Source organism: Melozone crissalis, unplaced genomic scaffold (assembly GCF_028551555.1).
Source record: "Melozone crissalis strain CALT ecotype California unplaced genomic scaffold, PUWL_Pcris_2 ptg000111l_1, whole genome shotgun sequence".
NCBI classification, from domain to species: domain Eukaryota; kingdom Metazoa; phylum Chordata; class Aves; order Passeriformes; family Passerellidae; genus Melozone; species Melozone crissalis.
Genome location: NW_026535888.1, coordinates 9,998,671 through 10,025,871, shown reverse-complemented (window position 1 = coordinate 10,025,871; position 27,201 = coordinate 9,998,671). Strand labels below are relative to the sequence as shown.

General features: G+C 54.6%; 3 protein-coding genes across 3 annotated transcripts in view; 2 read left to right on the top strand and 1 right to left on the bottom strand.

The window, feature by feature from the left end:
- Window positions 1–787: 787 nt before the first annotated feature.
- TEKT2 (tektin 2) lies at window positions 788–5,598 on the top strand. Its single transcript, XM_054292619.1, has 9 exons — window positions 788–943; window positions 1,310–1,435; window positions 2,080–2,285; window positions 2,765–2,908; window positions 3,399–3,513; window positions 3,830–3,937; window positions 4,317–4,460; window positions 4,649–4,728; window positions 5,381–5,598. Exons 1-9 carry the CDS (start codon window positions 788–790, stop codon window positions 5,580–5,582), a joined length of 1,281 nt encoding a protein of 426 aa, XP_054148594.1. The 3' UTR covers window positions 5,583–5,598.
- Window positions 5,599–5,960: 362 nt separating this feature from the next.
- ADPRS (ADP-ribosylserine hydrolase) lies at window positions 5,961–11,379 on the top strand. The gene is made up of 6 exons (XM_054292622.1): window positions 5,961–6,189; window positions 7,295–7,391; window positions 8,141–8,348; window positions 8,439–8,623; window positions 8,715–8,815; window positions 9,305–11,379. The coding sequence occupies exons 1-6, from the start codon at window positions 5,961–5,963 to the stop codon at window positions 9,595–9,597; spliced, it is 1,113 nt and encodes a 370-aa protein (XP_054148597.1). The 3' UTR covers window positions 9,598–11,379.
- A 404-nt stretch (window positions 11,380–11,783) lies between these two features.
- COL8A2 (collagen type VIII alpha 2 chain) overlaps window positions 11,784–27,201 on the bottom strand; it is a 30,954-nt gene continuing 15,536 nt past the window's right edge. The window contains exons 2-3 of the mRNA XM_054292618.1: window positions 21,202–21,392; window positions 11,784–16,858 (exon numbers count right to left, since the gene is read on the bottom strand). Coding sequence (XP_054148593.1) covers window positions 14,937–16,858; window positions 21,202–21,376 — 2,097 coding nt within the window. The 5' untranslated portion in view covers window positions 21,377–21,392 and the 3' untranslated portion in view covers window positions 11,784–14,936. The remainder of the gene's footprint in view (window positions 16,859–21,201; window positions 21,393–27,201) is intronic.

The window sequence follows — 27,201 nt, the reverse complement described above, 5'->3', positions numbered from 1 at the left end:
GGGTGAGGCCCCTTCTGAGCCGGCGGCTGAGCCCTTTCCCTCTTTCTCCCCTTCTCCTCTTTCCCCTCTACCTACGGTCGAGCCCCTGTGTCCCGCGGCCCTCTGTGCCCTCTCTCCGGGCCTCCTTCCCTTCAGGAACTCCTTGGTCAGCCTTGGGCTGGGAGCTTGAGGGGCTCCGGCACAGCGCCCTGTGCCCGGGGAGCTGAGGCAGACATGGGGTAGATATTCCACTGCCAAGGGGTTCTGCCCCAGAACTGCTCCCGACTGTGGGTTTGGGCACCTGCAGCCCCCTCAGGAGCCCCTTGGACCTTCTGGAATTGGGTTTGCAGTTTCTCCCCACTGTGCACGGTGTGCTGGATAAAAAAGGAGACTAACAACTCTGCTATTCCTTGAAAGCCTTGGAGTCCCGGGGGTCACTGCCCTAGGCTAAGCCTTCAGTGGTAGGACAGCAGAATCAGTCACATCCTCAGCCGTTTTTGTCTAAGCTGAATACCATATGGAAGCTGGTGCTGTGAGCAGCTCCTGGTCCTTGCAAACAATTACATTCCTTGTGAGGGACAGATGGGACAGGGTTTTTCCCCTGGCTGGGGCAGAGGATGGCTCCCATCACCTGCCCTTGTGCTCCCCCATTTTAAGGAGATGTATCTGCATTAGGCCAGGCTCCAAGTTGCAGCTTGCTGCTTCTTTTCTCCTGAAGAGCTCTGTAGTTTTTGGCTGCAGCTCCATTTCAGGTGTATTTCCATGAATAAACACAGAAATCTTTCCTTTCAGTCACCTGTTGAGCAAGATGGCCTCGCTGAGTGTAAAGCCGGGCCAGCGCTTCACCTTGCCGGACTGGAAGAACAACTCCCTCCTCATCTCGGCCGACGCTGAACAGCAGCGTTATAATTCCCACCACATCCGGCAGGAAGGACGAGTTCTCCGCAATGACACCGGCAACCAGGTGAGCTCTGTGCCAGGGGAGCTGCTCACAGCTTTGCCAGGATAATGGGCTGAGGAGCTGGGGAGAGTGTGTAGATTTGGGTGTATGGATGAGGGAATAAAAGGCTTTACCTGTACATTTACTCCCTGTAAACCCACCTGCAATGATGTATCTGTACTGTCACTAAATCCCTGTGTGTGTTCTTCACATTCACTGCCACTGATGTTGTTCTCTGTGCTCTCCATTTGTGTAAATGACTGTGGTTCCAAATGGCAACGTGTTGTATTCCTGTGGGAGGCTCAGTCAGTCCTGAAAATGGGAAACGGCTTCGGCAAGATTCACAACTACAATTTTAAAAAGAGTGACGGCATTTTTCTCTAATTCCAGGCAAAATGGGATGAGCACAACAGCCGAACTCAGCTCAAAGATCGTATCACCACCGTGGACAAGTGGAGAGAGGCCCTGGCCAAATGCCTCACAGACTTAGATTTGGAAATTGAAGCCTTAGGCAAAGTATGTTGGGAAGGTAGATGGCTGGAAATGAACTTTCACTCTCAACATAGGATGTGAAATAATTGAGGCTTGTCTTGTGCAATGGGCAAGCCCATGTGGAGTTCAAGGGGGGCTTCACATTAGATATATTTATATATATATATGTATATTTTATACTGAGATCCATACTTGATGGAATGACTTCCTGGAAAACAAACCACTGTGTTGTTGGCTGAGCCAAGCCATGTCATGCAGCTGTGTATTACATGCTCCTGTTTGGATTTCTGGGTGGATTCTGTTGTTTGGACTTTTTATAAAGCACTGAAGGATAGTAAGAAATATGTTAACACCATCCTTCAAAAATGTTTGGGTTTACATAGGGAATAATGGTGGGAGATCTCTGATACCATAAGTTTTAAACCCAGAAGCTGCTCCTGCTTCTGGAATTGTTAACCCCCAGCAAGATGTGATTCCCAATGCAAATGGCAGGTGTAGAGGATTAAGGTGTTTGGCTCTGGCAATTTTTATTCCAGACTCGATAAAAGGTTTCAGAACTGCAAAGACAGTGTGAGTCCCTCTTAATAATGGTATGGGTGCATTCCCCTTCCTTTCTCTCTCCCATCCCTAAAAGACCCCCCACACACCTGATTGATTGCTTCTTCCAGGTGAAGGAAGCAGCAGAAAATGCCATCCAGGCAAAGAACTTGTGCTTGGATGTTGCCATTGAGTGCCTGACGTTCCGTGAGAGCCGTCGTGACATTGATGTGGTGAGGGATCCTGTGGAAGAAGAATTACACAAAGAGGTGAAGGTGATTGAGAAAACCAAGAAAGAGCTGCAGCAGCGAGTGGATGATGCCTTCAGACAGCTCTGGTGAGCAGTTACAGCTGTTGGCTGATGACTCTGCTCTCCATGCTTGGCCACAGATACTTAATGTGCCTCTAATGCCAGGCTGAGATGGGCAGGGAACCACACAGGAACCCTGGATGATTTTCAAGGCTGGGGATTTGGCAGGGAAGGGTGTGTCAAGAGCAACTTCCCCAGCACCATTTGGAAATTTTGTCCCAGATCTCTTGTGCCACCTGCCTTGGTTTAGGAATCAGTGGCCACGGTGTCAAAGCTCCCAGGCCCTGATACTCTGTGGGAATCCTTCACAGCTCCATTCTCCAGGGTGATACCAGCACACAGCCCAGGCAGGCAGCGCTGGGCAGGTCAGGCCCCGTTCCCAGGCAGGGTGGGAGCTCATCATTCATTTCACTAAGATGACTGACATGGTGATGAAGGTTTTGGGAATAGTGAGCTGCCCCTGCCCTGGGCCTGCTCCCTGCTGACTCCAGGCTGGCTCTCCACAGCCTCTTGAAGGAAGCTCGTCAGCAGCTGAGCTGTGACCACCGGCACAAGGTGGAGGCGCTGGAGCTCGATCGGCAGTGCATGTCCTTCAATCCCACCTCTGGCAACGTCTCCTTCAAGGTCAACCCAACACGGATCCCAGATGGGTAAGGAAAGGGTCTGTCCTTCTGTCCTTGTGTGATCTAATCTGCCCTGAGCCCTGGGTTGCTTTTTCCTTCCATGCTGTGTCCAGGCTTGATGGGCACAGTTTTGGAGAGAGCTCAGAACAGAAATTCGCTGTGGCATGGGAAAGCCATGGATTTTTGGGAGATAGCTAAATTGTCACCACAAACCCAGTGCCCTGCCTCTCTCCTGCCTGGCTGTAAGTTACACTCAGCAGTGTGGTGTCACCTCTGGCACAGCTCAGGAGGACCTGCTGCACATTTTCACTTGCCTGGCATTCCTTTCCATAGTTTGGATTTGTCCCTGGTGGAGCAGATGTTGGGCCTGGTGGCTTCAATCTCTGAGGAGATCAGGGCAGATGTGACCTCCAGCTTTGCAGAATCATTTTGTGTTGCCACCCTGGTCTCAAGCAGGTGGTTCCTTTAAAATGTCTTGCAAACACTGAATTTATTTTTATAACTGATTTGTTCCCAGAACAACTGCACTTAGTGAGTGGGAGATGAACAGCCGGTGCAACAAGGAGCGTGCTGAGGCAGAGATGAGAGCCTCAGTCGATCTCCGAGGAGCAATCACCCTTGCCATTGCCCAGGTAAACTGCTCCCTTGGCCCAGAATCTGTGGTGCCATTCTGGATCTGGTGTGGGAGAGTGGCAGCCATGTCTCTGGATCTGTCTGGGAGCAGCTGCCCTCCTGGTTTAAGCGGGAGCTTGGTTATGCTGCAGAGCTTGCTGAGACTGGACATGTCCCTGTCCATCGATCCCCACCTTCTGGCTGCTGGGGAAGTGTGACAGGCACAGCCAAACCTGGCTGGTTTTGTTCCTGAGCTTGTCCCAACCTTCCAGGCACAGTTTGGGGAGGACACAGACACCTTGCAGCCATGTGTGACTGGGGCTGCTCTCTCCCCAGACAAACAATGAGCTGGATGCTCAGCGTATAGCTACAGAGTTTGCACTGAGGAAGAGGATGAGAGACATGGAAGCAGCCCTGAGTGAGCTGAGATGGCAGGAGAAGAATGTAAGTGTTGTTTCTTTGGTCATGGACTACAACCCTGGCTGGGAACGGAGTCCCAAAGGCTCTTTGTTACATGGAAAGTGACTCAGCCTGAGTGTAGTTTCCATGTGTTTGCTGTTCAGTAGCACACATATGATCCCAGCAGTATCCCACCTCTCACAAGTGCTTCTCTGGCACTGCTTGGCAGCACTTCCAGGTTTCAGCCTCTTCATTTCACCCTTGTCTCAGCAGCACCATCCTGGGCCATGTGAAAGCAGAGGATTCAGTCCTCAGAAGCCCTTGAGTAAAATCTATCCCCAGCACAGCAGAATTCCCAGAGACACGGGGGCAGCTTCCCAGTCTGCATCCCAGGCTGTCCCTCATGACACATGTCTGTCCTCAGACCCTGGAGGAGATTGCTGAGATGGAGGAGGAGATCAGGCAGCTGGAGGAGGATATCAAGAAGAGAACCCTGGATCTGAAAGTGGCTCACACGCGCCTGGAGACGCGCACGTACCGGCCCCACATTGAGCTCTGCCGGGACCAGGTACCCCACCTGCCATGGTCCTGCAGGGAGCTGAGGGGAGGGGGGCTCTGGAAAACATGGATGAGTGTTGGAGCAGCTGAGCAATGCCTCCTGCAGTGACACAGCAAAGCAAGGGAATAATGTCAGAGCTAAGAGGGAACTGTGGCCTTTGTCAAGCCCTGTTAAGTGCTGTCCCCTCCTCCCTGCAGGCTCAGTTTGGACTGACAGACGAGGTCCAGCAGCTGGAGGGGATGATCCGTGCACTCCAGCAGAAGAGGACAGAGTCACAGTGAGTGTCCTGCTGTCCGGGAACAGCAGTGCTCAGCACTGCCCTGAGGGGATGTGGCTCTAGCTGTCCCTGCTCTGGGCACACCTCCAGCACCTGCCTTTTGGGACTTGGGCTCATAAGGGGCAGTAGTGTTTGGGCTTGGTGGGTGCAGGGTACAGGGGGGCTGTGCTGGGAGGGGAATGGGGCTCCCACAGCCCCTGCTTGACTCTGAATTCATCCAGATCCTGACTGAAAAGGGACAAAAAGAAGAGTGACAAGGAAGGAACACAAGTGCTGCTGTGGGCTGGCAGCTCCCCGGGTGCACATCTCTTGCTGCCCTCCCAGAGCAGTGTGTGGGCTGGCTATTCACTGCCCCAAACAATGAGTATCTGATGAGTTCGCTCCTTGTACAGGGCCACATGCTGCCAGAATGTGGGAAGTTGGGTGCTTCCTGTCCAGTTTAAAATCATGGAGTATCCTGAGTTGGAAGAGACACAAAAGAATGACTGAGACCAACTCCTGGCCCTGCATGGGACACCCCAACAATCCCACCCTGTGCTTGAGAGCATTTTCCAAATGTTCCTTGAGCTCTGGCAGGATTGAGGCTGTGACCATTCCCTGGGGAGACTTTTCCCATTTGATCCCAACTCCTGTCCCTTCTGCTCATTTCCAGGGATGCCTTGGACGCTCTTTACAGACAACTCCACCGCATTCAGACCGATATTGGCTACAAAACCAATTCTCTGCAGCTAGACAACAAGTGCATGGACACCCGGAGAAAACTCGTGGTCCCTGTGGAGAAGTTTGACCCAGAGGTCGATGCTGTCAGCCGCACCAGGAACCTGCCGAAGGAAAGTCAGCTGGAGCTGGCTTAGCGCGCCGGGAATTGTGCAAGCGCGGGGGGAATGGAAAACTCCCGGTGATTCAGTTCCGCAGCAAGGAAAAGCGGCATCTGCGTCGTGTTTGGGGAGAATGGAATTCTTCTCCTAGTTTGTTTTATAACTGTCTGGCCCTTGGATGATGTTTACAGCCTCCCGCGCTCCGAGGAGATTTATAAACAATAAAGGGCCTGTCCCCAGTTGTCATCCGCGGCGATTAAATCCAGCTGGATTCCAGGAGGGATTTAAGGGAGCAGGGCTGTGCTGCCGGCGCCTCGGTCCTCCGGGCCGCCAGGGGGCAGCACTGTGCGCGGAGCCCCTCGGCCCACGCTGCCCCCTGGCGGCCCGGGGGAAGAAGGCGCCGCGCGCGGCAAGATGGCGGCCGCGGGTCCGGCCTCAGGCGCCGGGCGGCTCCCGGCTCGTCCCCGGCCCGGCCTCGCTCGGTTCCGGGGCTGCTTGGCCGGGGCGTTGTTGGGGGATTGCCTGGGAGCTGTTTTCGAAGGCAGGAGCGTCGTGAAGCTGCCGGAGCTGCTGAGTTTCCTCAAAGGGCTGGAACCGGCGCCGCCTGAGGAGGGAGGGGAGGCGGCGGGGAGCGCACGTGGAGGTGCGAGGGGGGGAGCGCGGCGGGGAGCGGGGGATGTGCCCCGGTGCCCCCTCACACACCCCGCTGTGCACGGCACTCGGCACCCCAGAGATTCGGGTTGGACCCCAGCACCCCCAGGACTGGGCTTTGGGGTGTTTGTGTCCGACTCCCTCAGTACCCCCAGCACTGGGCTTTGGGGTCGTGTTTGTGTCCCACTCGTTCAGCACCCCCAGGACTGGGCTTTGGTGTGTTTGTGTCCCAATCCCTCAGCACCCCCAGGACTGGGCTTTGAGGGTGTCCAACCTGCAGAATCCCCAACCCCTCAGCTCCCCCAAAACGTGGATGCCCCCAGTGCTTACCCCTCACCTGGTTGTGGGGCATCTCTGCTGTGACTGCCCTCGCTGTCCCCTGCCCTGCTCTGTGCTGTCCCCCTGTGCTGTGGGGGTTCAACACCTATTTCTGATTCCCCAGGGATTCCTTAGGGAATATTGGGAAGGAATTGTTCCCCATGAGGGATTATGCTCTGGCACAGATTGCTCAGAGAAACTGCAGCTGCTCCATCCCTGGAAGTGTCCAAGGCCAGGTTGGGCTTGGAGCAACCTGGGACAGTGGAAGGTGTCCCTGCCCATGTCAGGGAGTGGAACAGAATGGGCTTTAAGGTTCCTTCCAACCTAAACCACCCTGGAAATCTGTGATTCTGTGTTGGCCTGACTCTTGTCCACATATACCTCTGGATGTCAGACATCTTCTCCTGGCTCTTAATAATCTTAAGGTGTATTCTGTGTCATTATGGCTGTGGATGCAGCTCCCTGGCTGTGTCCTTACTCTGATAACCAGTGTAGCTTCAGAGTGACAGGGAACTTTAATTCCAGACAGGTTTAGGTTGGAATGTGCCTTAAAAATCATCCAGTACCACCCCTGCCATGACAGGGACACCTTTCACTGTCCCAGGTTGCTCCAAGCCCTGTCCAACCTGGCCTTGGACACTTTCCAGGGATCCATGGGCAGCCACAGCTGTCCCTGACAACTTGTGGCAGTCAGGCCCTGGAGATGAGGGTGGTGCTGGCAGAGGACAGGAGCAGTTTGTCCCTGGCTGCTGGTGTGACTCTTTGCCCTCCCGTTGCAGAGTCGCTGCCCTACACGGACGACACGGCCATGAGCAGGTCGGTGGTGCAGTCACTGCTGGCCAAGCAGGAGTTCGATGAGGTTGACATGGCCAAGAGGTGAGCATGAGGCTTCCTGAAGGTGTGACCATCACTGTGACTGTCTGTGGAAGGGGACAGGGGCTGAGGCAGACTAATGCTAATTAATAATTTTTGTCAGGAAATAGGTGGTTAATCCTTTAGTTTGTTAATCCTTTTGCTTTGCCATGCCTTGGACCATGCAGCAGCATCAGCTGCAGTGTGGAGTCTGAAGCTGCCTTGACAGGGCAGCACAGCTGTGTGTCAACCTTGTGTGTGTTCACCTTTGGTGAGGAGAATGCTTGGAGATTCCAGAAACATTTTGTTTCATGTTTATTTGTTGCTATTTATGTTTGCACTGCCCTTAATTTAGTGCGGGAATAGGAGTGAGCTCAGCTTGACTCTGTTTATGATCTGTTTCCCTGTTGAATCCCCAGCCCTGAGAGCATTTGGTTCCACTTAAGGGAAAGCATTTCTTTGTTTAGAAAACTCTTCCATTGAACTTGAACAAAAGACTTTCCTTGTGGTTGTGACCCACGGAAATGTTTCTAGTTTGCTTCTATTTTGAGGCAGAGTTGAGAGGGAAACAAGTGGGTTATGGAAGGTGATGTTTATACATCCTTCTTTCACACTGTTCTTTGGGAATTGTTTCCTGCAGAACTGAATCTCTGAGCCCTGACTGTCCCTGATTTAGGTGTGTGTTATTAATTCACTTTAGCAAGAGGCTTCCTCCAATCACAAACCCCAATAACAGACCAAACCCTCGGGGTGTTCCCCCCTGCCCACACCAGGTTTGCTGAGGAGTACAAGAAGGAGCCCAACAGGGGCTATGGGATGGCCGTGGTCAATGTCTTCAAGAAGCTGCTGAGCCCCAAGTGCAGTGATGTGTTTGAGCCTGCGAGAGCCCAGTTCAACGGGAAGGGCTCCTACGGGAACGGCGGCGCCATGAGGGTGGCCGGCATCCCCCTCGTCTACTCCGACATCCAGGATGTCAAGAAGGTATTAATGGAACATTCTGGGCTTCTCTGGGCGTCCCTGCTGCCAGGGAGTGTCCCAGGGAGCTCTGCTGACACCGGGGTTTCTCTGCAGTTTGCGAAGCTCAGCGCGGAGCTGACCCACGCCAACTCCCTGGGCTACAACGGGGCCATCCTGCAGGCCCTGGCTGTGCACCTGGCACTGCAGGAGGGGCTCAGCAGGGAAACCTTCCTGGAGCAGCTCATCAGCCACATGGAGCACGTGGAGGCCGATGACAAATCTCTCAGTGATGCCCGAGCGTGAGTAGCTTGGGGAAAGCCCCAGCCCTGCTCTGGTGGTTTGTTCTGGCTCTTCACGTTCTCTCCTCTTCACTGCCCTCTCTGTTTGCAGGCTGGGATTTGAGGATTTACCATTTTCCAGGCGTCTCAAGAAAATCAAGGAATTTTTGGAGCTCAGCAGTGTTCCCAAAGCAGATGTATTGTTTGAGTTGGGTGAGTACCTTTTTCAGGAGAGCTGGAAGCAGGACTAACTCAGCAAGCCTGGTAGATGCGTGTTGCCCGAGATTCCTGTTCAGCTTATGCTGCCTGTCAGGCACAGGGTATGCTGGAAAAGCAGCCTGTGCTCACCAGTCAGGAATTCTGAGTCTCAATCCAGTTATTTCCTCTGTGTATTGATAGGGAAAAAATGGCTTGCTAAGAGAAACTCACCTTGCATAATGTTTCTTAACATTCCAAGACCTCTTAAGGGCTATTGGGTCAGCAGATTGAATGGGAATGAGTAGATGTGTGTGGCCAGGCTATACTGGGGTAACTGGGAATTGCTCTGCAGGATGTGGGTGGCACTGGGGAGCTGGGGGGTTTCTGAGGGATAACTTTTTGCACCTTTTCCTGGTAAAATCCATGATACTGTTATGGAAAGTTACCAGTAGGAAGGGAAAAGGAAGGAGGCCGGAGGGTGCTGACCAGAGGGGTGTGTTCCAGGCAATGGCATCGCTGCCCTGCGCTCCGTCCCCACTGCCATTTACTCCTTCCTGCGCTGCATGGACGCTGACCCTGACATTCCTGAGCACTACAACGCCCTGCAGAGAACCATCATCTACTGCATCTCCCTGGGGGGGGACACGGACACCATCGCCACCATGGCGGGCGCCATCGCCGGCGCCTACTACGGCGAGGAGCAGGTGCCCCCGAGCTGGGAGCAGAGCTGTGAGGCTTTCCAGGAGACCCAGAGGATGGCCAAGAGCCTCTATGAACTCTACTGCCAGCGGCTCTGAGCTCCAGGCAGCCCCAGGGCTCTCCTGAAGGCAGAGGGATGGTCAGCTCTGCTTCCCTGGTCAGACCCCGCGGTGGATCCGCACCGTCGGCCGATGCCAGCGAGCCTCAGCTGGGAAGGGGAAGGTGCCTGCTGCTGTCAGCTGGGAGCTGGGAGCAGGAGCCAGCCTGGGAAAGAGGGGACATCCCCTTCAGTCAAGGGTCAGCTGGGAAGTGGCTGCACTTGGACAGTGGCTGCAGCTCCCTGAGTGTACACGAGTGTCTCATTTTCTGTGGATTTCTGCTGCTTGCTTTGTCCACCATTGTGCCATTTGTCATTGCAATTACTGGCAGGTGTCTGGATCCATGGACTTTTTCCTTGTTTTCCTCTGCTCATGTGTCCATGGGCTGTGTTTTGGTGTCAGTGGCTTGTCCAGTCTCCACACCCCTGGTACAGCAGCAGGTCATTGTCAGCTGGCCAGATGAGGGATGTCATAGGAGTCACCAGAGCGTCACCTGTGCTGAGTTAGGATAATGGAGCGCAGATTTCCAGGGAAGTTTGTTGCCTTAAAGGCAGAATGAGAAGGGCCAGAAAAGGGATTTCTTTGCATTGCTGATGGCTCTGTGAGAGACCTTTGATGCCTGCAGACAATCCCAGCTGGCTCATTGTCCCTGCTGGGACGGGGTGTCACCAATTGCGGCTCCTCCTGTGTCCTTGGCCCTGTGATGCAACAGGCACCTGCTGCACTTTGTGCCCCCCTGCACAGCTGCTGTCACACTGCTGCAGCCACTCTGGCTGCTCCTGTGTTCCTAATCTATGTATTCTGTATTTTTACAGTCTTGTATATGCCCAGAGCACCAAGTGAGATTCCTGTTTAAATCACAGAATACCCCAAACTGAAAGGGACCCACAAGGATCATGAGTCCAGCTCCTGTGGAGTGCAGGGATAGAATTCCTGGTTCTGCTGCAGTCACAAAAGTGACTTGAGCAGGATGCAGGAGTTAATTTATCACAGTCTTAGCCTCTGTACTTGGTAAAAATTGCCCCAGAATTAAAGGGAAAGGTGGGTTAATTGGGGACATCAATATTAAAAAGAAGCTGGTGCTGGTGGCCAAGAACATTCTAGCACAGCTGTGTTCCAGAACCTCACATTGAAAACCTTTTCCTAGTGGAGCTGCTCAAAAAGGGAAAAACAGCTTGGGAATGGCACATCTAGAAAGGGTTGGAAGCCTTTTAATAATTGAAGACAAAAAGTCATCACATGGAAATGTTTATAAACTTAAATGTGACAGTGTAACTCTTGTTATTTCTCCAGCATGTCTTGTGACACTGGGAAGTGGCTGTGGTGCTCCCCAGTGGTGTCAGCACGTGGTGGCTGTGTCAGGCTGCATGCACATGTGCGAATCTGGCTGCCACAGGTCCTTCCAGCTTTCCCTCTTGTCTGCTTCCTTCAAGTGCCAGTCTTTTGTGTGATGCTTTAATGGGTTTTCCTTGTATAAATGGATTCTTGTCCTGGGAACATGTGGAATTTTGGTCTGTTGTATATTTTTGTATTGTGTTACAGATCTGAGCTGTAAAATATCGGGTTTTCCACATTATTCTGCCAGAGGGACAACCAGATTCATGTAATTATTTAAAAGAAGATATTTTTCTTTTAAAGCAGCTTTGTAATTTTAAATGTTTGGAACTCCTGACAAGCAAAGAGCTCCTGTTTAAAGACTGGAGCTCTTTGAGCCTGAATTTAGATGTGTACTAAACCCTTCAGTTTCCTTGGAAAGAAGTAAAATCCCTCAGTTATCTTTAAGTTGCCACTGCTGTGTTTTCACTCAAGTCATGAAGTTGTGCATCCTCAGTGCCAAGAGGACCAGGAGTGGCTCTTGCTACAAGGGTGAGCTGACACTGGAGGGCCTTTGGAAAGGCTCCTCTTCCTTCTCAGCCTGTGGAAGGAGTTCAGGTGCTGGAATCCAGCATGTGATGATGGTGCAGAGCCCAGGGAATGCACCGGGAGCCTCGTGAATGGCAGCAGGAGGGTGGCTTGCTCCTGGGAGTGAGCTGTGTGTCAGCCAAGCCTCCCTGGAAATGTTTCACCCCTTAAGGTGAGATCAGGTGGGAAAACACATTTTCTTCTCTTTGGACTGTGATTCTGTGAAGGTGCTTTGCAAGTGATTCAGTCTTGAGTGTTCCTGACTCGCTCAGGATGGAGGCTGTGCACAAGGTGTGTGATGTAGGATAAAAAAATAATGGAAAAAAACACACAGAAGGGAAAGGGAATCCCTAAGACTTTAACCTGAGTCCCTGAAATTAATAATCACCAGGCTGGAAGGATCTGGGTTTCAACCTTTTCTAAAACTGAATTTCTGGAGACAGTGTTTTCCTTAATCACACGAAACATGCATTAACTTTTTGCATAAGGATATCAGTTAGGGAATCTGCTAGGAATAAGCAAGATCATTTGAGGTGGAAATAGAGTGTGTATGAGACAGAGCAAGACCCAGGACAAAGCACAGCTGAGCCCACCTCTATACAATAAGTTTTATTGATGTTTGTCAATACAATCAAGTACTGCAGTTTTAGTTGTGAAGAGCAGGTCAGTTTTGGGTCACAAAGAGTGCATTTTAAACCAACTTTTACTAGGACAGTGCATGTAATAAGTATTTACAAAACTAAAAACCTCTATATACTAGGTTAGAAATGAAGATACTAGAGGCAAATTTAAAAAAAATAGTAAGAATTTGTATATAAAAATGCACATTGTAATGCAGTTTTCAGCATTAAAAATAGACATACCTCATCCAACCCAACCTTTTTTTATTCTTGTGATTGAAACCAAAATCCCACGCGCTCACACACACGACAGAAAATAATCCTTTCTGCTGGCTAATATGTACTCAATATTCCAGAAAAAAATAAATCCTTCTGGAGAGTGAACAGCCTCCCTCATCCTGTGCATCGTTTTTTTTTTTTTTTTAGCCTAACTATGTGCGTGTAATATCTTTGCTTTCCATTAGTGTGTAAATGTAAGAGGTTAAATAGCTGCTAGGGGTGATTATGGGTTTGCTCTGCACGTGATAGGAAAGTGGAATTACAAAACTGTTATCTACAGCACAAACTTCATCTGGGGGTGGCTACAGTGAGGAGTTTGGTCGTTACTTTTTGCCAGCTCGAACAAGAAGTTTGGAATGAAGCAGAACAGAACAAGAAGAGATGGGCTGTAGGTTAGGCACAGTATAAATAAGTTGCTTTGAGGAGCAGGATGAAGCTCCCACCAGGCGTGGCAGCTCCTGGCCCTGCACGAGGCTGGACCAGCTCAAATCCCTCTATTCTCCAGAGAAAAGGAGCCAAGTCCCCTCCCAGCATCCTCTCCTACCAAACCTGGGCCTGGAAAAATCATCTGAGCTTCCACTTTTAATTTAAGGGACTGTTCCTGCTGGGAAATAACCTGTTAGGATCACAACCCAAATGGTCCTGGCCATGCCCTCAGGAGTTAAAAACGTCCAGTGGGATCAGACACCTTCCAGCTTGGAGGTTCATCTCTGCATGAAACTTGCAGCTTTAAGGAGAGAAATTCACAGGGAAAAATCCCAGGGAGGGGACACACAGCCCCAACAGGCAGTGCTCAGAGCACTGGCCTTCCAACTGCAAATTTCCTTCTTGCGTTTCTAAATTTCAGGGTAGGTGAGTTTTTAAAAGGAAGGCCTGAATGGCAAGAGGCAGAAACACAGGACAGGCTTGAGGAGAAAACAAACAAGCAAAACAGAAATAGGAAAAGTTGTTTAAATATCTCATAGAGTCCATCTGGAAAACAAGCCCAGTCCCAGTCTTGCTACGTTTCTTTGGCCATCAAACAGGCTTTGGGAAAATGCAAAGGTCAGAGCTGGTGACCAAATTGTTGCTGTTTCTCAGGGATGTGCCTTTGCAGAAGGACATGCAGTGGGATATGCACATGGATTGATTCAGCAGCATGCTCCTGGCCTGGGACGAGCAGCATCCCTGTCCTGGAAGTGGCAGTGACTGTTCTACTGTGAGAAAACCTGCAAAGCCACAGGATCTGTGTGGGGCAGTGCCATCATGCCTGGCCCAGAGCCCTGCAGCTCATGCTCAGGTCAGTAATGCTCCAAGCATTAGAGGGACCAAGTGGTAACAACAGGCAAATGTTGATTTCTTTAACCTAAGTCACAGAGTGGCCCCTGGGCTGCTGCCCTGTCACAGGTATTGCACTACACTTGTAAGTGATGTTCTTCAATGGGTCATAGCACCGTGGTGAAATCACTGTGTGGAAAGTTAGAACCAGCACTGTTTTGTCTTAATTCCAAGATCCCCAGAGAAAGGAGGGACACCAATGAAAGAGTTCACACATCCCAAAATAGTGAGACAGGAAAAGCAAGTTGTCCATCAGTGGCACTTCCTTATGTCACACCAGCTGGCAGCACCGTGAGCTGGGCTTGCACTGCCATCCTTGTGTGGGCAGAGATGCTCCTGAGGCCAAGCAAGTCTTTGGGCTGCAGAGACAGACGGGACAGGACCAGCCCTTGGACTTCCCAGCAGGTGAATGGAGAGAGCAGATCCTTGTTCATCACGGGGTCCCAGCTTCCCTCACTGCCTTTGGAACCGGTCACGGCATCCTCCCAGGTACCAGTGCCTGGATGATTTTATTCCTAAAGGTGCTGGGGGGGAGGGTTAAAAATAATATTTACTTCTTAGAAGAAGGTGCTTATGCAAAGTGTTCCACTCTTTAGGATTATAAATCCAACCACACTGAATCTGGAGTGAATCGGAGAGACTGCCCCAAAGCACAGTCTGGAAAAACAGGCGTCAGCGAGCCTGGAACTTGGGCATCTGATGGTTTGGAAGGAAATTTCTCAATCCAGCGTGGATCCCTGCTGCTGCATGGGTTTGTGTAAGTGCCTGGGACCCTGCGTTGGTTACCAGCACATCAGCCATGACACAGCTGGATTTATTTATCTAGCATTCCAAATGGGAAATGAGGGCACTTGATACAGACCATGGGGGTCTGGTCTTCCTCTCTGGATCACAGAGCCAGATCCTTGCCATCCCAAGCGTGTTCCTGTGTTTGATGTCCAGTCACTGGGGTACTTATTTCAAATATGCTTTGTTGAGGAAGTCGCTCCCCTCCCTCCCTTCTCCCTCCCCAAAAAAAGAAAGATAGATGGATAGATGTCTTCTTCCTGATTACCCTCTTGACTCATGGATCAAACAGCGTGAAGCAAGGTCCCATGACAATGTCTTGCGTGTTCTTCCCAGTGATTTTTCTTTTTTGTATTAATTTTAAAACACTTTTTTATCAAAAAAAAAAAAAGTTTATGGCTAAAGTGGGTGAAAAGGAAACATGCCCAACAGCTGTTATGTGGGGCAGAGCAGGAACCCGGAGAAGGAGGAGTGGATGTATTCTGTGGAGTACAGCCCATTGGCCTGGTCCGAGGGCATCTGTACCCAGACCTGGTCGTTCTCCTTGAGTTCAAGCACGGCACTGCCCGAGGCCTGGTCCAGGTAGCCCTTTTTGTACTCGTCGTAGGTGTAGGTGGCCGGCACGTTGTTCTTATACAGAGCCACCCAAACGTTGGTCCCTTTGACGTGCACATGGTAGGCAAAGTAGTAGATTCCGGACACGGGGCAGGTGAAGATCCCGGTGACCGGGTTGTAGCCGTTGTGCCCGTTATACAAGGTCCGGTCAAACTTGACGGGCATGCCGGACGCGGGGAAGGGGGAGGTGAGGATGGCAGTGAAGGCCGGCGCGATGCGGGCAGCGAGCTCTCCTCGGCCGTACTGCGGCTTGCCCGGCTTCCCGTTGCCCAGCACAGCCCCCTCCACGCCACCGTCCGGCAGGTGCAGCCCCGCGATGCCCGTCTCGTCCAGCACTCCTGGCGCTCCCGGTGGCCCGGGTGGCCCCGGGGGCCCTGGCGGCCCGTTCAGCCCCGGCGTTCCTGGCATTCCGGGTGGGCCGATGGGTCCGGCCAGGCCAGGCTCGCCGGTCTTCCCCTCGCCGGGAATGCCAGGGAGCCCGGGCTCCCCTTTCAGGCCTGGTAACCCCTGAGGCCCCATGGGCCCAGCAGGTCCTTGCAATCCCGGGATGCCGGAGGGGCCCCTCAGACCCGGCTGCCCGGGGGTCCCACCGTCCCCTTTGGGCCCGGGGCCGCCCGTTAATCCCGGCACCCCCGGAAGGCCGATGAACCCCGGTTCACCTTTGGGGCCCGTCGGGCCGGGAGGTCCCAGTGACCCGGGCAGGCCCCTTTCTCCCGGCACCCCCGGCTTCCCCGCGAAGCCGTTCGGGCCCTGGTCGCCGCGTATCCCCGGCATCCCCGGGGGCCCGCTGGGCCCCACGTCCCCCTTGGGGCCGGGCAGCCCGTGCTTGCCCGGCAGCCCCATGGACCCCGGCGGGCCCGGCGGGCCGATGATGCCGGCAGGGCCTGGCTCGCCCGGCTCGCCGTCAACGCCGGGCTCCCCCTTATCGCCGATGGCTCCCTGTGCCCCGGGCTGCCCGCGGTCTCCTTTCAGGCCAGGCATACCCGGCTTCCCATAGCCCGTGGGGCCCGGCAACCCAGGGAGGCCGCGGATCCCGGGCTCTCCCTTCGGCCCCATGGGGCCCTGTATCCCCGGCACCCCCGCGACGCCCGGGACACCGATCCCATCGATGCCGGGGGGTCCCCGCGGCCCCACAGGGCCGGGCTCCCCGGTGACACCCGGCCCGCCCGGGGGACCCATGTCGCCCTTGTCCCCGGGCGCTCCCGGCAGCCCGTCGAGGCCAGGCTTCCCAATGCCGGCCGGCCCGGGGGGCCCCGCGGGGCCGGGAGGGCCCCCGTTCCCCCGGGGCCCCGGTAAGCCTGGCTTCCCCACGCCGTTTTCACCCTTCATCCCTCGTTCTCCGCGGGGACCCGGCTCTCCTTTCGGGCCAGGCTCTCCCCGAAAGCCGGGCAGGCCGGGGCCGCCCTGGGGACCCGGCTTCCCATTGACAGAGAGGCCGGCTGGGCCGGGCAGCCCCGGCGGGCCGGGCAGGCCCCTCGGCCCTTGCTCCCCTCGCATGCCGGGCTCGCCCTTGGCTCCGGGCATCCCTTTCATCCCCGCCTTCCCGGGGAGGCCTGGGATGCCGGGCTTCCCAATGCCCGAGAAGCCCGGGGGCCCAGCAGGCCCAGGCTGGCCGTGCATTCCCGGCTTCCCCGTGCCCGGTTTTCCCGGGTAGCCGGGGGGCCCGGGAGGTCCACGAGGGCCAGGCTTCCCTGGCGGTCCTGGCTCGCCTTTGAGGTCCATGGGCAGCATTGGTGGCATGTCTGTGGAGAGAGGAGACACAGAGTGTCACTAGAGCTCGGCGTGGGCAAGGTGTCCTTGGGATGTTGGAGATGGGGTCTCTGAATGGCCTGGGCTGGGCTTGAACAGGGACACTTCCACTGAGACATGGCCACAGCAGCTTCCAGGGCCCCCACATCATCAGCAGGGCTGTCCTGAGGCGAGGCCAAAGCCCAGAGTTCTCTCATTACAGCTTCACATCCCTCCATGATGTCAGGTGCCACCATGGAAGGTGCCAATGCTTGCTGTCAGCTCTGGCAGGGCTATTTTGTGATGAGTTACTGCAGGGTGGTTTTGGAGCTGGATTCAAACCTCCTGCTGCCTCACTTCCCAGCGGCCTCGAAAGCACCGTGGGATTCAGTTGTTCCTGCCTGGGCTCAGCTGAGAGGATGGCGACAGAGCGAGCCAAGACGGGGGATAATCCCTCACCCCGTCCCGCGAGTCCAGGGCCTTGGGAGACCTTTAATCCTTTTGGATTAAAAAGAAAACTCTTGGACATGTACTCCAGAGCCTGAGGAGGCAATGGATGTATGGGTTAGGCCATGCCTACAGTGCTTGCTGGCACAGCTCCCGAGTCCAGCAAGGCAGAGAAAAACCAAAAAGCAAAAAAGCTCTGGGGATGGAGCAGAAGCCAAGAGCTGGGAGGGAAATGCAGCCTCAGCTCCGTCCAAATGAGTCAGCCCAGCTGGGAATAGGCCGCAACCACTTGACATTTCAAGAATTTATTGAGGTCTTTTGCAAACGGATATAAGAAAGAAACTAATGGGCTGAGAGACTCCAAAAGCAAGGAGAGGCAGATGACATGCCCACCACAGCTCAGCATGGAAAGCACAGACGTGAGCATAAATAACTCCCCGAGGCTGGCCCAGGCAGGGTGTCACCTCCCACGTGACACCAGGAAAGGGTGAGAAAGAATAAATCTGACAAACTCTTTTTTTGGGCAGTTTGAAATGAAGGAAATACTCGACAGTCACATGAACACACGATGATGGTGAGAAATGCGAAAGGCAGAGGAAAGGGCTATGACATTTTGGGTGAATTTAAATCAAATCTGCAATTGGGAAGAGATCTATATGTACAAGTTCCTGGGGTGGGGATGGATGCTGCCTGGGGTGGGAGCAGGATACAAGGTCTGCCAGTCTGGCCCCCTCAGAGAGCCAAGCTGGGCTTTGGGAGCACGGACACACGTGGTGCTGGGATCCGCCAGCACGGAGATTTCCTCAGTCAACGGGAAAAGCTTATGGGAGATTTGAGACACGTGAAAAGAATAACTGTGGCAGCAGCAGGCACAGCTCCTGGAGCATCAGAGGTGGCTTTGCCTGCCCTGAGCACAGCAATTAGCTCTGGCCCTTCCCAGCCTGGTGCTGCTGTGTTTTCCTTGGGTAATGGAAACATTTTTAGAGCTTATCTATAAATCAAAGCCTGGCCCATGTCCCCAGCTGTAGCTGTGGTCACTTGGCTCTCTTGATGAAGGAAATACTTGTCTGTCATGACACTGCCACTGGATTTCTGCGAACTTCTGCTCCTCACCCAGGAAAACGGTGTGGAAAAAAGGGCAAGGGAGCTGTGCAGTGCTGCACTATTTCTGGGGTTTGGATTCTGGAAAAAAATTCTCCAGTAAATTATTTCAATGTGTTTTCTCCCCCCACTTTTTCTTTTTAATTTTTTATTTTCTTGCAACGGTTTGAAACGAATTAGTTTTCTAGGTCATTTTGCATGGAATCAGAACAAGGATCTACAGCTGAGCCCACGAAGGAAGGAAAAAGCACACACACACTCTCTCACACAAGGCAGCGCAGAGAAACGCCAGGCGGGAGCTGCCAGCTTGCAGGCGGCCAAAAAAGCAGACGGGAAAACCAAACCGGGGCCGGCAGCGCGGAGAAACTGGGACACTGCAGCCCCACTGGTGTCCGATTTCAAAAGCCCATGTCTCACCACAGACACATGTCTCGGAGCTCTGCACTTCACAGCACCAGCGTGGGGTTCTGTGCTCCCCTCGACGCCTGAACTGAGCTGCTGTGAATGCTGACAGAGCCAGCTGGGGCAGCAGGAGGGGGACAGGGCAGGAATGACCCCTGGGAGCTGCCACCACGGAGCATCCCAGCTCCTGAGGAGCATGGACGCGGCCAGGTGGGTGCTGTATTAATCTGGAGCTGTGTTCATCCTGTTAAGGACCCTTCCTGCCTGGAGGAGGGACCCAGCAGCACAGCAGAGGAACAATCCAGCAGGATGGGAAGTGGTTCCCAGCCATGAGCAGCCAGCAGCGGGTCTGGCCAGCACGGCCAGATGACACTGCAGGAAGGAGAGGTTGGCTGCTCTGTGGCGGAGCCCGGCCGAGCTTGTTCCAGAGCTGCTGCCAAGCTCTGTCTCGTGAGAGAGTTTCACAGGCTCACAGGGATGTTGTGTGGGATCAGTGTTTTAGCGCCTCTCATGCTGTCTCCCCGCAATGGGTGCCCCAGCACAGCACTCACTCGTGGGTTTACCTGGCTGCAGGGCCATCGACATGGTTGAAATTAAGCCAAAAAAAACCCCCAATGTGCAAATCTCTTCTTCACTGTTCTGAGCAGTTCAGCATTTAGCAGCATTTCCTCCCCTGAGCTCCCTCTGTGCTCTGGTGCAGCTATCTTTGGGTGAGAAAAGGTGTCTGGCACCCTGAGGAAACCTGTCACTCACAGCTGGCACCTGGAGCAGGAGGGAACCCCCAGCCCCGGGGCCAGGCTGGGGCAGCCGGGGGGCCCCACAAAGCTCCCCCGGGTCGGGGTAACCCGCGGGGGCACGGCACAGCCCTGCGCCGTCGCGGCCAGTCAGCTGAGCTCCCCGAGCAGGGCAGAAGGCCAGCAGGGATTTTCCTTGCCAAATTAGAGGTTAAGCAGAGATGGGAGCTCGGTGGGATCCAGGAGGCACCGGCTTCCCCAGCTGCCTCTGTGCGGCCCCACAGCCGGTGGCTCGGGCTGCAGCTGTCCCTGCGTCCCTCTCTCCTGTCCCCCACCTGTCCTCTCCTTCCCATGGGTTTTAGAGGAGTAATGTCCAAGGGACCTTTGTGCTCTGCCCTGCCTCAGTGTCCCCTCTGCCTGGTCTAACCTGGCAGAGCTGTCCAAACCCTTCCTTGCCCCAGCCTGGCACACTCTGCTCTCCCCACCATAGACAACATTACTCAGAGGCAATGCAAGTCACTCCCATGCATAGGAAGAAGGGAAAAAAGAAGGGAGAACAGCAGGAAGAGATTTGAATCCAGTCCCACCAGCAGCTGAAGTGTTCCTGTGCTACGCTGGAAGGTTTTGGCTCTGGCTGGGATTCAGGGAGCAGCTTTACAACAGCTGGGAAGGGGGCAGGGAGGGGGGACTTGTAGCACACTTCGGCTCCAGGTTTTGCTGTGTGTTTTCTGACACATGTGCTGGGCTGAACTCCTGATAAGCCATTCAGCCCTCCAGTAAATCAGCCACCGGTGGCCCAGCCTTCTCTGGTTTCTCCTCCCAGAGCCAAGACTTCAGCTCCTGGGAGGCTCCAGGTCTGTGACAGCCCTTGGGGAAGCTCCAGTGGCTCTTCCCAAGGGCCAAGCACTGACCTGGCAGGTCTGGATCCCTGAGCCCAGCAGTGCCCCATCCCGTGGGGGTGCCAGCACTGGAGTGGGTGCAGGAAGGGCAGCTGGGGACAGGGGATTACAGAAGGCTGGGGGTGCTGGAGCCCTGGCTGTGCAGAGCAATGACCTGGGTGCCTCTGCCCCTCTGGGTGCACATCACTCAGTGGGGAGCGATTCAACACGTCTGGAGTTTCTGGTCGCTGCTCACCAAGAGAGGAAATGTCTCTCTCCTGCTCTTCCCTTGCCAGGCTGGGTCTCAGCTCCAGCCTTGGCACTCTTTCCTTTCCCAGCTGGTGCAAAATGCAGACAGGGAAACGGAATAGGTGGAGGAGTGGAAAAAGCCTTGCCAGGACAGCTCAGGTTTAACAGCAGGGAAAGGAAGAGACAGAGAGTGCCTCCTCTGCCTTCGGTGTAGAGATTGCCTGCTGCTGGGGATGGGCAGCAGGGCAGGAGCCACAGGCTGGAGGGTCCCCTGTGTGCCCTGGCTCCCAGATCATGGTGCCCTCCCAGCCCCAGCAAAGGGCTTCATTTCCTGGCTGAGCCGTGTCCACCCTGTTCTTTTGCACTGGGTTAAAGACCCAAATGATCTAGCCATGCTTGGCCAAGTGTTTTGGACAGCAGCACCCTTGGCTGTGCCAGGCGGCTTCCAGGAGCCTCAAGGGTGGAGGGTGACAAGTGCCCAATGGCTGTGAGGTGCCACGTCCCCTTCCCACTGCCCCGTGTCCTCGCACAGAGTGCATCCCTTACCCAGGTACTGCCCTTTGCCTTCACGGAACGGGGGTCCCAGGGGTCCCTTCACCATGGGCTGCATGTACTTGACTTGAGCGTAGCCCCCCACGCCGCCTCCCGCCGCCGAGCCGGGGCCCATCGCCATCACCAGCGCGCCCAGCAGCACCGGCAGCGCCGCGACGTCCGGCAGCATCCTGCTCCCACGGCTCCTGCAGACAAAGCAACAGTGACAATGGGAACACACCCCCCACACCAGGACCAGCTGGGAGCCTGGGAATGATCCCCGTGGGAACAGGGCTCCCTTGAATTTGTCTTTTGGTAGAGCAGATATCCTGAAGGTGTTGCCCTTCCCGACACACCAGAGCTGGGAGATGCATGGTAAATACAGTTTGTAGAATAGAATCCTAGAATCATTGAGGTTGGAAATGGTCTTGGAAGTCCAAGGAGCTCAACCTGTGACTGATCCCCACTTTGTCACTAGCCCAGAGCACTGAGTGCCACATCCAGTTGTTCCTCAGACACCTCCAGGGCTCCACCACTTCCCTGGGCACCCCCTTCCAGTTTCTGAAGGCTCTTTCCAAAGAGAAATTCTTTCTGATGTCCAACCTGAACCTCCCTTGGCACAGCTCAAGGCTCTTCCCTCATCTTGCACTGTAACCAACCATAGAGGTGCCCAGTGGAGTCTTACAGAAGCTGCCCTGAGTTTCTGTGGTAACTCTCACATCCCCTATAGATTTTTAACCAATATAAGAGGTGGGGAAAAGGCAGATGAGACCTGCAGCCCACTGAGCCCAGCATTGCTGTCACATCCCTCAAGTGAGCAGGAGCTCCTCTCACTTGGGACCCTGTGGGAGGCACAGGCTGCCACAGCCAAGCCTTTCCTGGGGGCAGGGAAGGGTGCTGAGTGTCCCAAATGGGTGCTGAGCCTCCCAAATGGGTGCTGAGCATCTCAAATGGGTGCTGAGCATCCCAAATGGGTGCTGATCCTCCTGAGTGGGTGCTGAGCGTCCCAAATGGGTGCTGAGCCTCCCAAATGGGTGCTGAGCCTCCTGAGTGGGTGCTGAGCATCCCAAATGGGTGCTGGGCCAAACCCACAACATGGGAACCAGAGATTTGCCGCGTTTGTGGCTCAACTGCGGCGCTTCGCGGGCAGCGCTGGGAACTCGCGCAGAGGACGAGGGATGGGAGCAGCAGCCTCAGCCTTAAGTGCCTGTTTATTTAAAATAAACCCCCTTTATAAATACTCTCTTCCTCCAGCAACTCTCCCTGTCAGCTCCACGTGCGGAGCTGCAAACAGATTGATTTGCAAAGAACATTTATTTTCGGAAGCTTAAACAACACGTGACGCCAAAGAGCTTTTTGCTGCTTTTCCTCCTTCTCGCAATAATTGACCTGTGGTGGTTATTAATGAGAATTAAGCTCCTGGCCTGTCCTGCCAGGGAGCAGGGGCAGGGCTGCTGCATGCTGGGATTTCATCGGAATTTCCTGAATCGCTTTTGCTGAAGCAGCAGTGGAAAAAAGAAAAAGCTGCAGCCTAGAGAAAAAACAACCCAAATTAAAACAAAATTAAAGCAAATTAAGTCAAGGGAGCGGGGAGCCCTGGCATGGGATTGTTCCTGATGCCACAAGGGCTTGGCAGGTTTTTGGAGTCTCCAGGGACGAGGCAGCCTTGACAGCTGCTCTTGTGCGTGGAAAATGGTCTGGGAGTCAGCTGAGGGCTGGAGGGGACAGGGATGGCCCTGCCATCAGCAGCACGATGGAGCCTGTGAGGGTGCAGGTGGCTGTGGCAGATGCTGGAAGGGGAACTCTGCTCTGCCCATCCCACCAGAGCCACGGGCCGGAGCGGTGCCATTCCCTCTGAGACTCCAAAGCTGTGGCTGTGGGTTGGGTGGCACTGCCAGGGACAGGGGTGACAGCCACCCCCAGCCTCCTTGGCAGCACGGCCACGGCCTCGCCGGCATTATTGTTTTTCTGTCTTCAGGGTCGAGGAGAGGAACGCTTCTTTTTATGAAGCATTATTTTACAAGGATTTGTTTAAGGGGAAAAGAATCCCATTCTAAGGGATTGCAGCTGTAAAAATACAGTTTCTGTTAAATAAAAGAGGAGAACAAACCCCTGAATCAGCTATTTACTTGTTTTCCTTACCTGGTATGACCCCTGTGCCTCCATCTCACCTCCCTCCCTTCCTCGCTCTCTGCTCTCCCACCTGGGCTGGATTCACCCCTGCTCCTCCTGCCACGGGAGCAGCACCCTGGGGTGGTTCAGCCCCTTGCTGCTGGGCATTGCATCCTCCTGCTGTGAGACCTCAGTCTTTGGAAAGATGTGGGATGCAGGGAAAACTGAGCCAGAGGGAAGGGAGAGGGAGGACCAGGGAATCTGACCACGGTTTCTTTGTATATTGGATATAAAACTGAGTTCCCTGCTCTGTGTCCTCTGTCACCCCCTTGATCCAGCCAGGTCATTCCAGCTGCCCCAGTCTCTGCAGAGGAGCAGGGGGAGCCTGGCCTGAGCCCCCAGGTACGTGTCCCTCACAAAAGGGGTCTCTCGTGCTGAGCTGTCCCCCCAAGCCGTGCCCGGCACTGGGGCAGGAGGCCTCCTGCTACCCGCGCTCTCCAGGCAGTGATTTAATAACAATAAAATGGAAACATCTGGAGTCTCATATGATGGATAAAGTGTGCACAACGTGCTTGTGGAGAGGCTCTTTCATGCTTGAAATCTCCTGTGTTATGAACTGATAATTAATCACACGGAGCAGCCACACGACGCTCCCATCTCGCCTGGCAGGTCGTGAGTGGTGGCAGATCCATCATGTGTGTGGGGTGGCGACAGACAGACAGACAGACAGACAGGCAGACAGGGGTCATCTGCCCATCCTCCTGGGGGTCACCTGCCTGTCCTCCTGGGCTCTGGGGTCAAGAACCTGCTCTTGTATGGCCAACAGAAATCCCATGAGATTCATTTTTTTCCCCATTTAGAGCAGGGGAGATGCTTTGGGGGTCCCAGTTGTAGCCCCTCCTGGCTCACTCCACTCTGCTGGGCACTGCAGCCACCAGGCTGGGCACTGTCCAGCCAGGCTGCTGTCCTCCAGAGGCAGTTCCAGCCCCCCAGCACACTCCAGTACGACCAAAACCATCCCTTGACGCAAAGCCAAGCCCAGCAGGAGCTGCTGAGCCAGGAGGGTTCACACAGGGGCAGCACTTGAGGGGTCCCTGCTGTTCTCTGAGGATGCTGGAGCAGGATGGGGCTCAGCAATCCTCCACTCTGCTCAGCCCTGGGGGGAGCAGGGCCCCGACCCAGCACCGAGACCCCTGGCACGGCTTCAGAGCCGCGGCCGCCACGCTGACGGTGCGAGTGTCGGCTCCCCTGGCAGGCGGCGAGCAGACGTGTTAAAAACCCTTGGCACGCCATGAAAGCTCTGGGAACAGGGAAAAAATCTCACACTTAAACCATGAGAAAAGAGACAAGAAATGTCACCTTGTTCTTGCAGGGAAACAACCAGCCCGTGCTGCCTCCGTCGCTCCGCAACTGCTCGTGGCTTGTGCTGGGCGGCCTGGTGAGCTCCCAGCGTGTTCCTGGAGTGCTCCTGGCCATTCCCAGTGGAAGGGGGCTGCTGCCCCCCGCACTGTCCCTCTCTCCCCACAGAGCCCATGTCAGCACTCCCATGCCTGTGCACTGGGCAATGTTCCTGTGAACACCATGGCCCCGCTTCCCCACGGACACGGCCAGGGCTGTTGGCTGAGCTGCAGCTGATTTATGGCCCCTGTTACTTAAATATTAATGAAGGGCCTGGCCGGCCCTGCGCCTGCTCCCTTTGAGGCTAATTATTTTTTAAGTCAATATATGCGATCCGCGGGGGATCTGCCATTGTGACTGAAGGTCGGCACAACGGGGAACTTGTTTAAACCCGGCAGTCAAAGCGTGGTCAGTTTGGGGCACAGCATGTGCTCTCTGGCACTCCCCCCAGCTCCGGCCCCACATCCATCCCAGCCCCACAGAGGGGCTCAGGGATGAGGCAGGATGGGGAATTTGATGCACTTTAGCTCGAGTCTCACTGGTGAGGCCTCATCCCATCCCCATGCCCATTGCTGTCCCCATCCTCTTCCCCATGCCCAAGCTGTCCCCATTCTGTGCCCTGGGGTCACAAGGCACAGTCACCACCTCTGGAAGCCGTGGCAGAAGCTGTCCCCAGGCTGGGGGAAGCCGTGGGAAGCTCCTTGCCCTCACCCAGGGCTGGGGGGATGCAGGGAAGGGAAGCACCAGGAGCAGCCGGCGCGTGTGGGTGGGCTGGAGCTCGGCTTGGCCGCCGCCGTGTCCCATCGAGCCGCTCCATCCTCCGGTCATTTACAATAAAAAATAAAGCAGGGAGGATTTCCAAGCCCAACACGGGGCTGGCCCGGCTCCAGCGGGAGGTCGATGATTTGCTTTGCGCTACACATGCTTTAAAAATAATAATAAACCGAGGCAAAAACGAAAAGTGAGCTATGAAGAGGGAGAACAGCACGTTGTTTCCGCAGGCCGGGCTGCGAAAGCCAAAGGCATCAGGGAGCAGCTCGGCTGAGCAGCGCCGGAGCGCGGGGGAGACTTGGCACCAGCCTGTCCTTAGCTGCATGACACCTGATCCCATCCAAGGCTGCTGTATGCGCTGCCGGACCCGGAGCCCGAGCCGGAGCCTCGCCCGCCAGCAGCACAGGGAACAAGAAAACATTTTCCTTGACGAAGAAAAAACACCCCACCCCATCTGCAGGGACATGGTCCTGCACACAGTGCCCAAGCCTGGCCCTGGATGGAGCGGGATAGGCATGGCATGGTGTGGTACAGCATGGTATGGCATGGTACGACACGGTATGGCATGGTACAGCATGGTATGGCATGGTATGACATGGTATGGCATGGTACGGCATGGTATAGCATGGTACGGCATGGTATGGCATGGTACAGCATGGTATGGCATGGTACGGCATGGTATGGAATGGTATGGAATGGTATGGCATGGTATGGCATGGCACGGCATGGTACGGCATGGTACGGCATGGTACGGCATGGTATGGCATGTTATGGCACAGCACAGTACGGTATGGGATGGTATGGCATGGTAGGTCATGGCACAGCCTAGCAGATCATGGCACAGCACAGATTAGCATGGCATGGCATGGTACAGCATGGCACGGCACAGCTTAGCAGATCATGGCATGGCGTGGCACAGCACAGCATGGCAATGGTGCCAGCTGCCCACAGCTCACGCTGCCCGGGTCCCACAGCGATGGCAGCCCCAGGGGCGGTGGCACCGCTTGATCCCGCGGCCCCGGGTCAGGGCTCAGCTCGAGCGGATTAGCGACCCCGGGCGTGTGTGCCGGGGGCGCAGCCGCAGGTCACGGCTCAGGGCTTAATCCCTCACCTCCAGCTGTCAAAACTGCTCTGCACAGCCCCGGCGGGCGTGCGTGGGGCCGAGGGCATCCCTGGGATGGGTGGGCACCCAAGAGCCAGGCGGACACCCGAGAGCCAGGCGGGCACCCCCAGGTCGGTGCTGGTTGGGGTCTGGTTCTGGGTCTGGGTGGAAAACCCTGGCTCGGGGCTGCAGCAACACCAGGTCCTGCCTTGCCGGCTCACAGCATCCCTGGGGTGTCACAGGGAAAAATCTTTTATGAAAAATCTTTTCTTTAGGATTTTTCCTCCTGAGAAGCTGAGAGGCCTCAGGAACAAAATGTAAACATTGATTATCTGCTGCTGTGGAATGCAACAGGTGGATCTTTCATTAGCCCATGTTGGTTGTTTCTAATTAATGGCCAATCACAGTCAGCTGGCTCAGACAGAGAGTCTGAGCCACAAGCCTTTGTTATCATTCTTTCCTATTCTATTCTTAGCCAGCCTTCTGATGAAATCCCTTATTCTATTCTTTTAGTATAGTTTTAATATAATATATATCATAAAATAATAAATCAAGCCTTCTGAAACATGGAGTCAGATCCTCGTCTCTTCCCCCATCCTCAGACCCCTGTGAACACCGTCACACTGGGGTGC

Excerpts from the sequence above, each read along its gene's own strand:
- TEKT2 (XM_054292619.1), top strand. The coding sequence starts at position 788 with ATGGCCTCGCTGAGTGTAAAGCCGGGCCAGCGCTTCACCTTGCCGGAC. Across the intron at positions 944-1,309 it reads GCAATGACACCGGCAACCAG|GCAAAATGGGATGAGCACAA; the intron begins GTGAGCTCTGTG and ends CTCTAATTCCAG. Across the intron at positions 3,938-4,316 it reads TGAGATGGCAGGAGAAGAAT|ACCCTGGAGGAGATTGCTGA; the intron begins GTAAGTGTTGTT and ends GTCTGTCCTCAG.
- ADPRS (XM_054292622.1), top strand. The coding sequence starts at position 5,961 with ATGGCGGCCGCGGGTCCGGCCTCAGGCGCCGGGCGGCTCCCGGCTCGT. Across the intron at positions 7,392-8,140 it reads GAGGTTGACATGGCCAAGAG|GTTTGCTGAGGAGTACAAGA; the intron begins GTGAGCATGAGG and ends TGCCCACACCAG. Across the intron at positions 8,816-9,304 it reads AGATGTATTGTTTGAGTTGG|GCAATGGCATCGCTGCCCTG; the intron begins GTGAGTACCTTT and ends GGTGTGTTCCAG.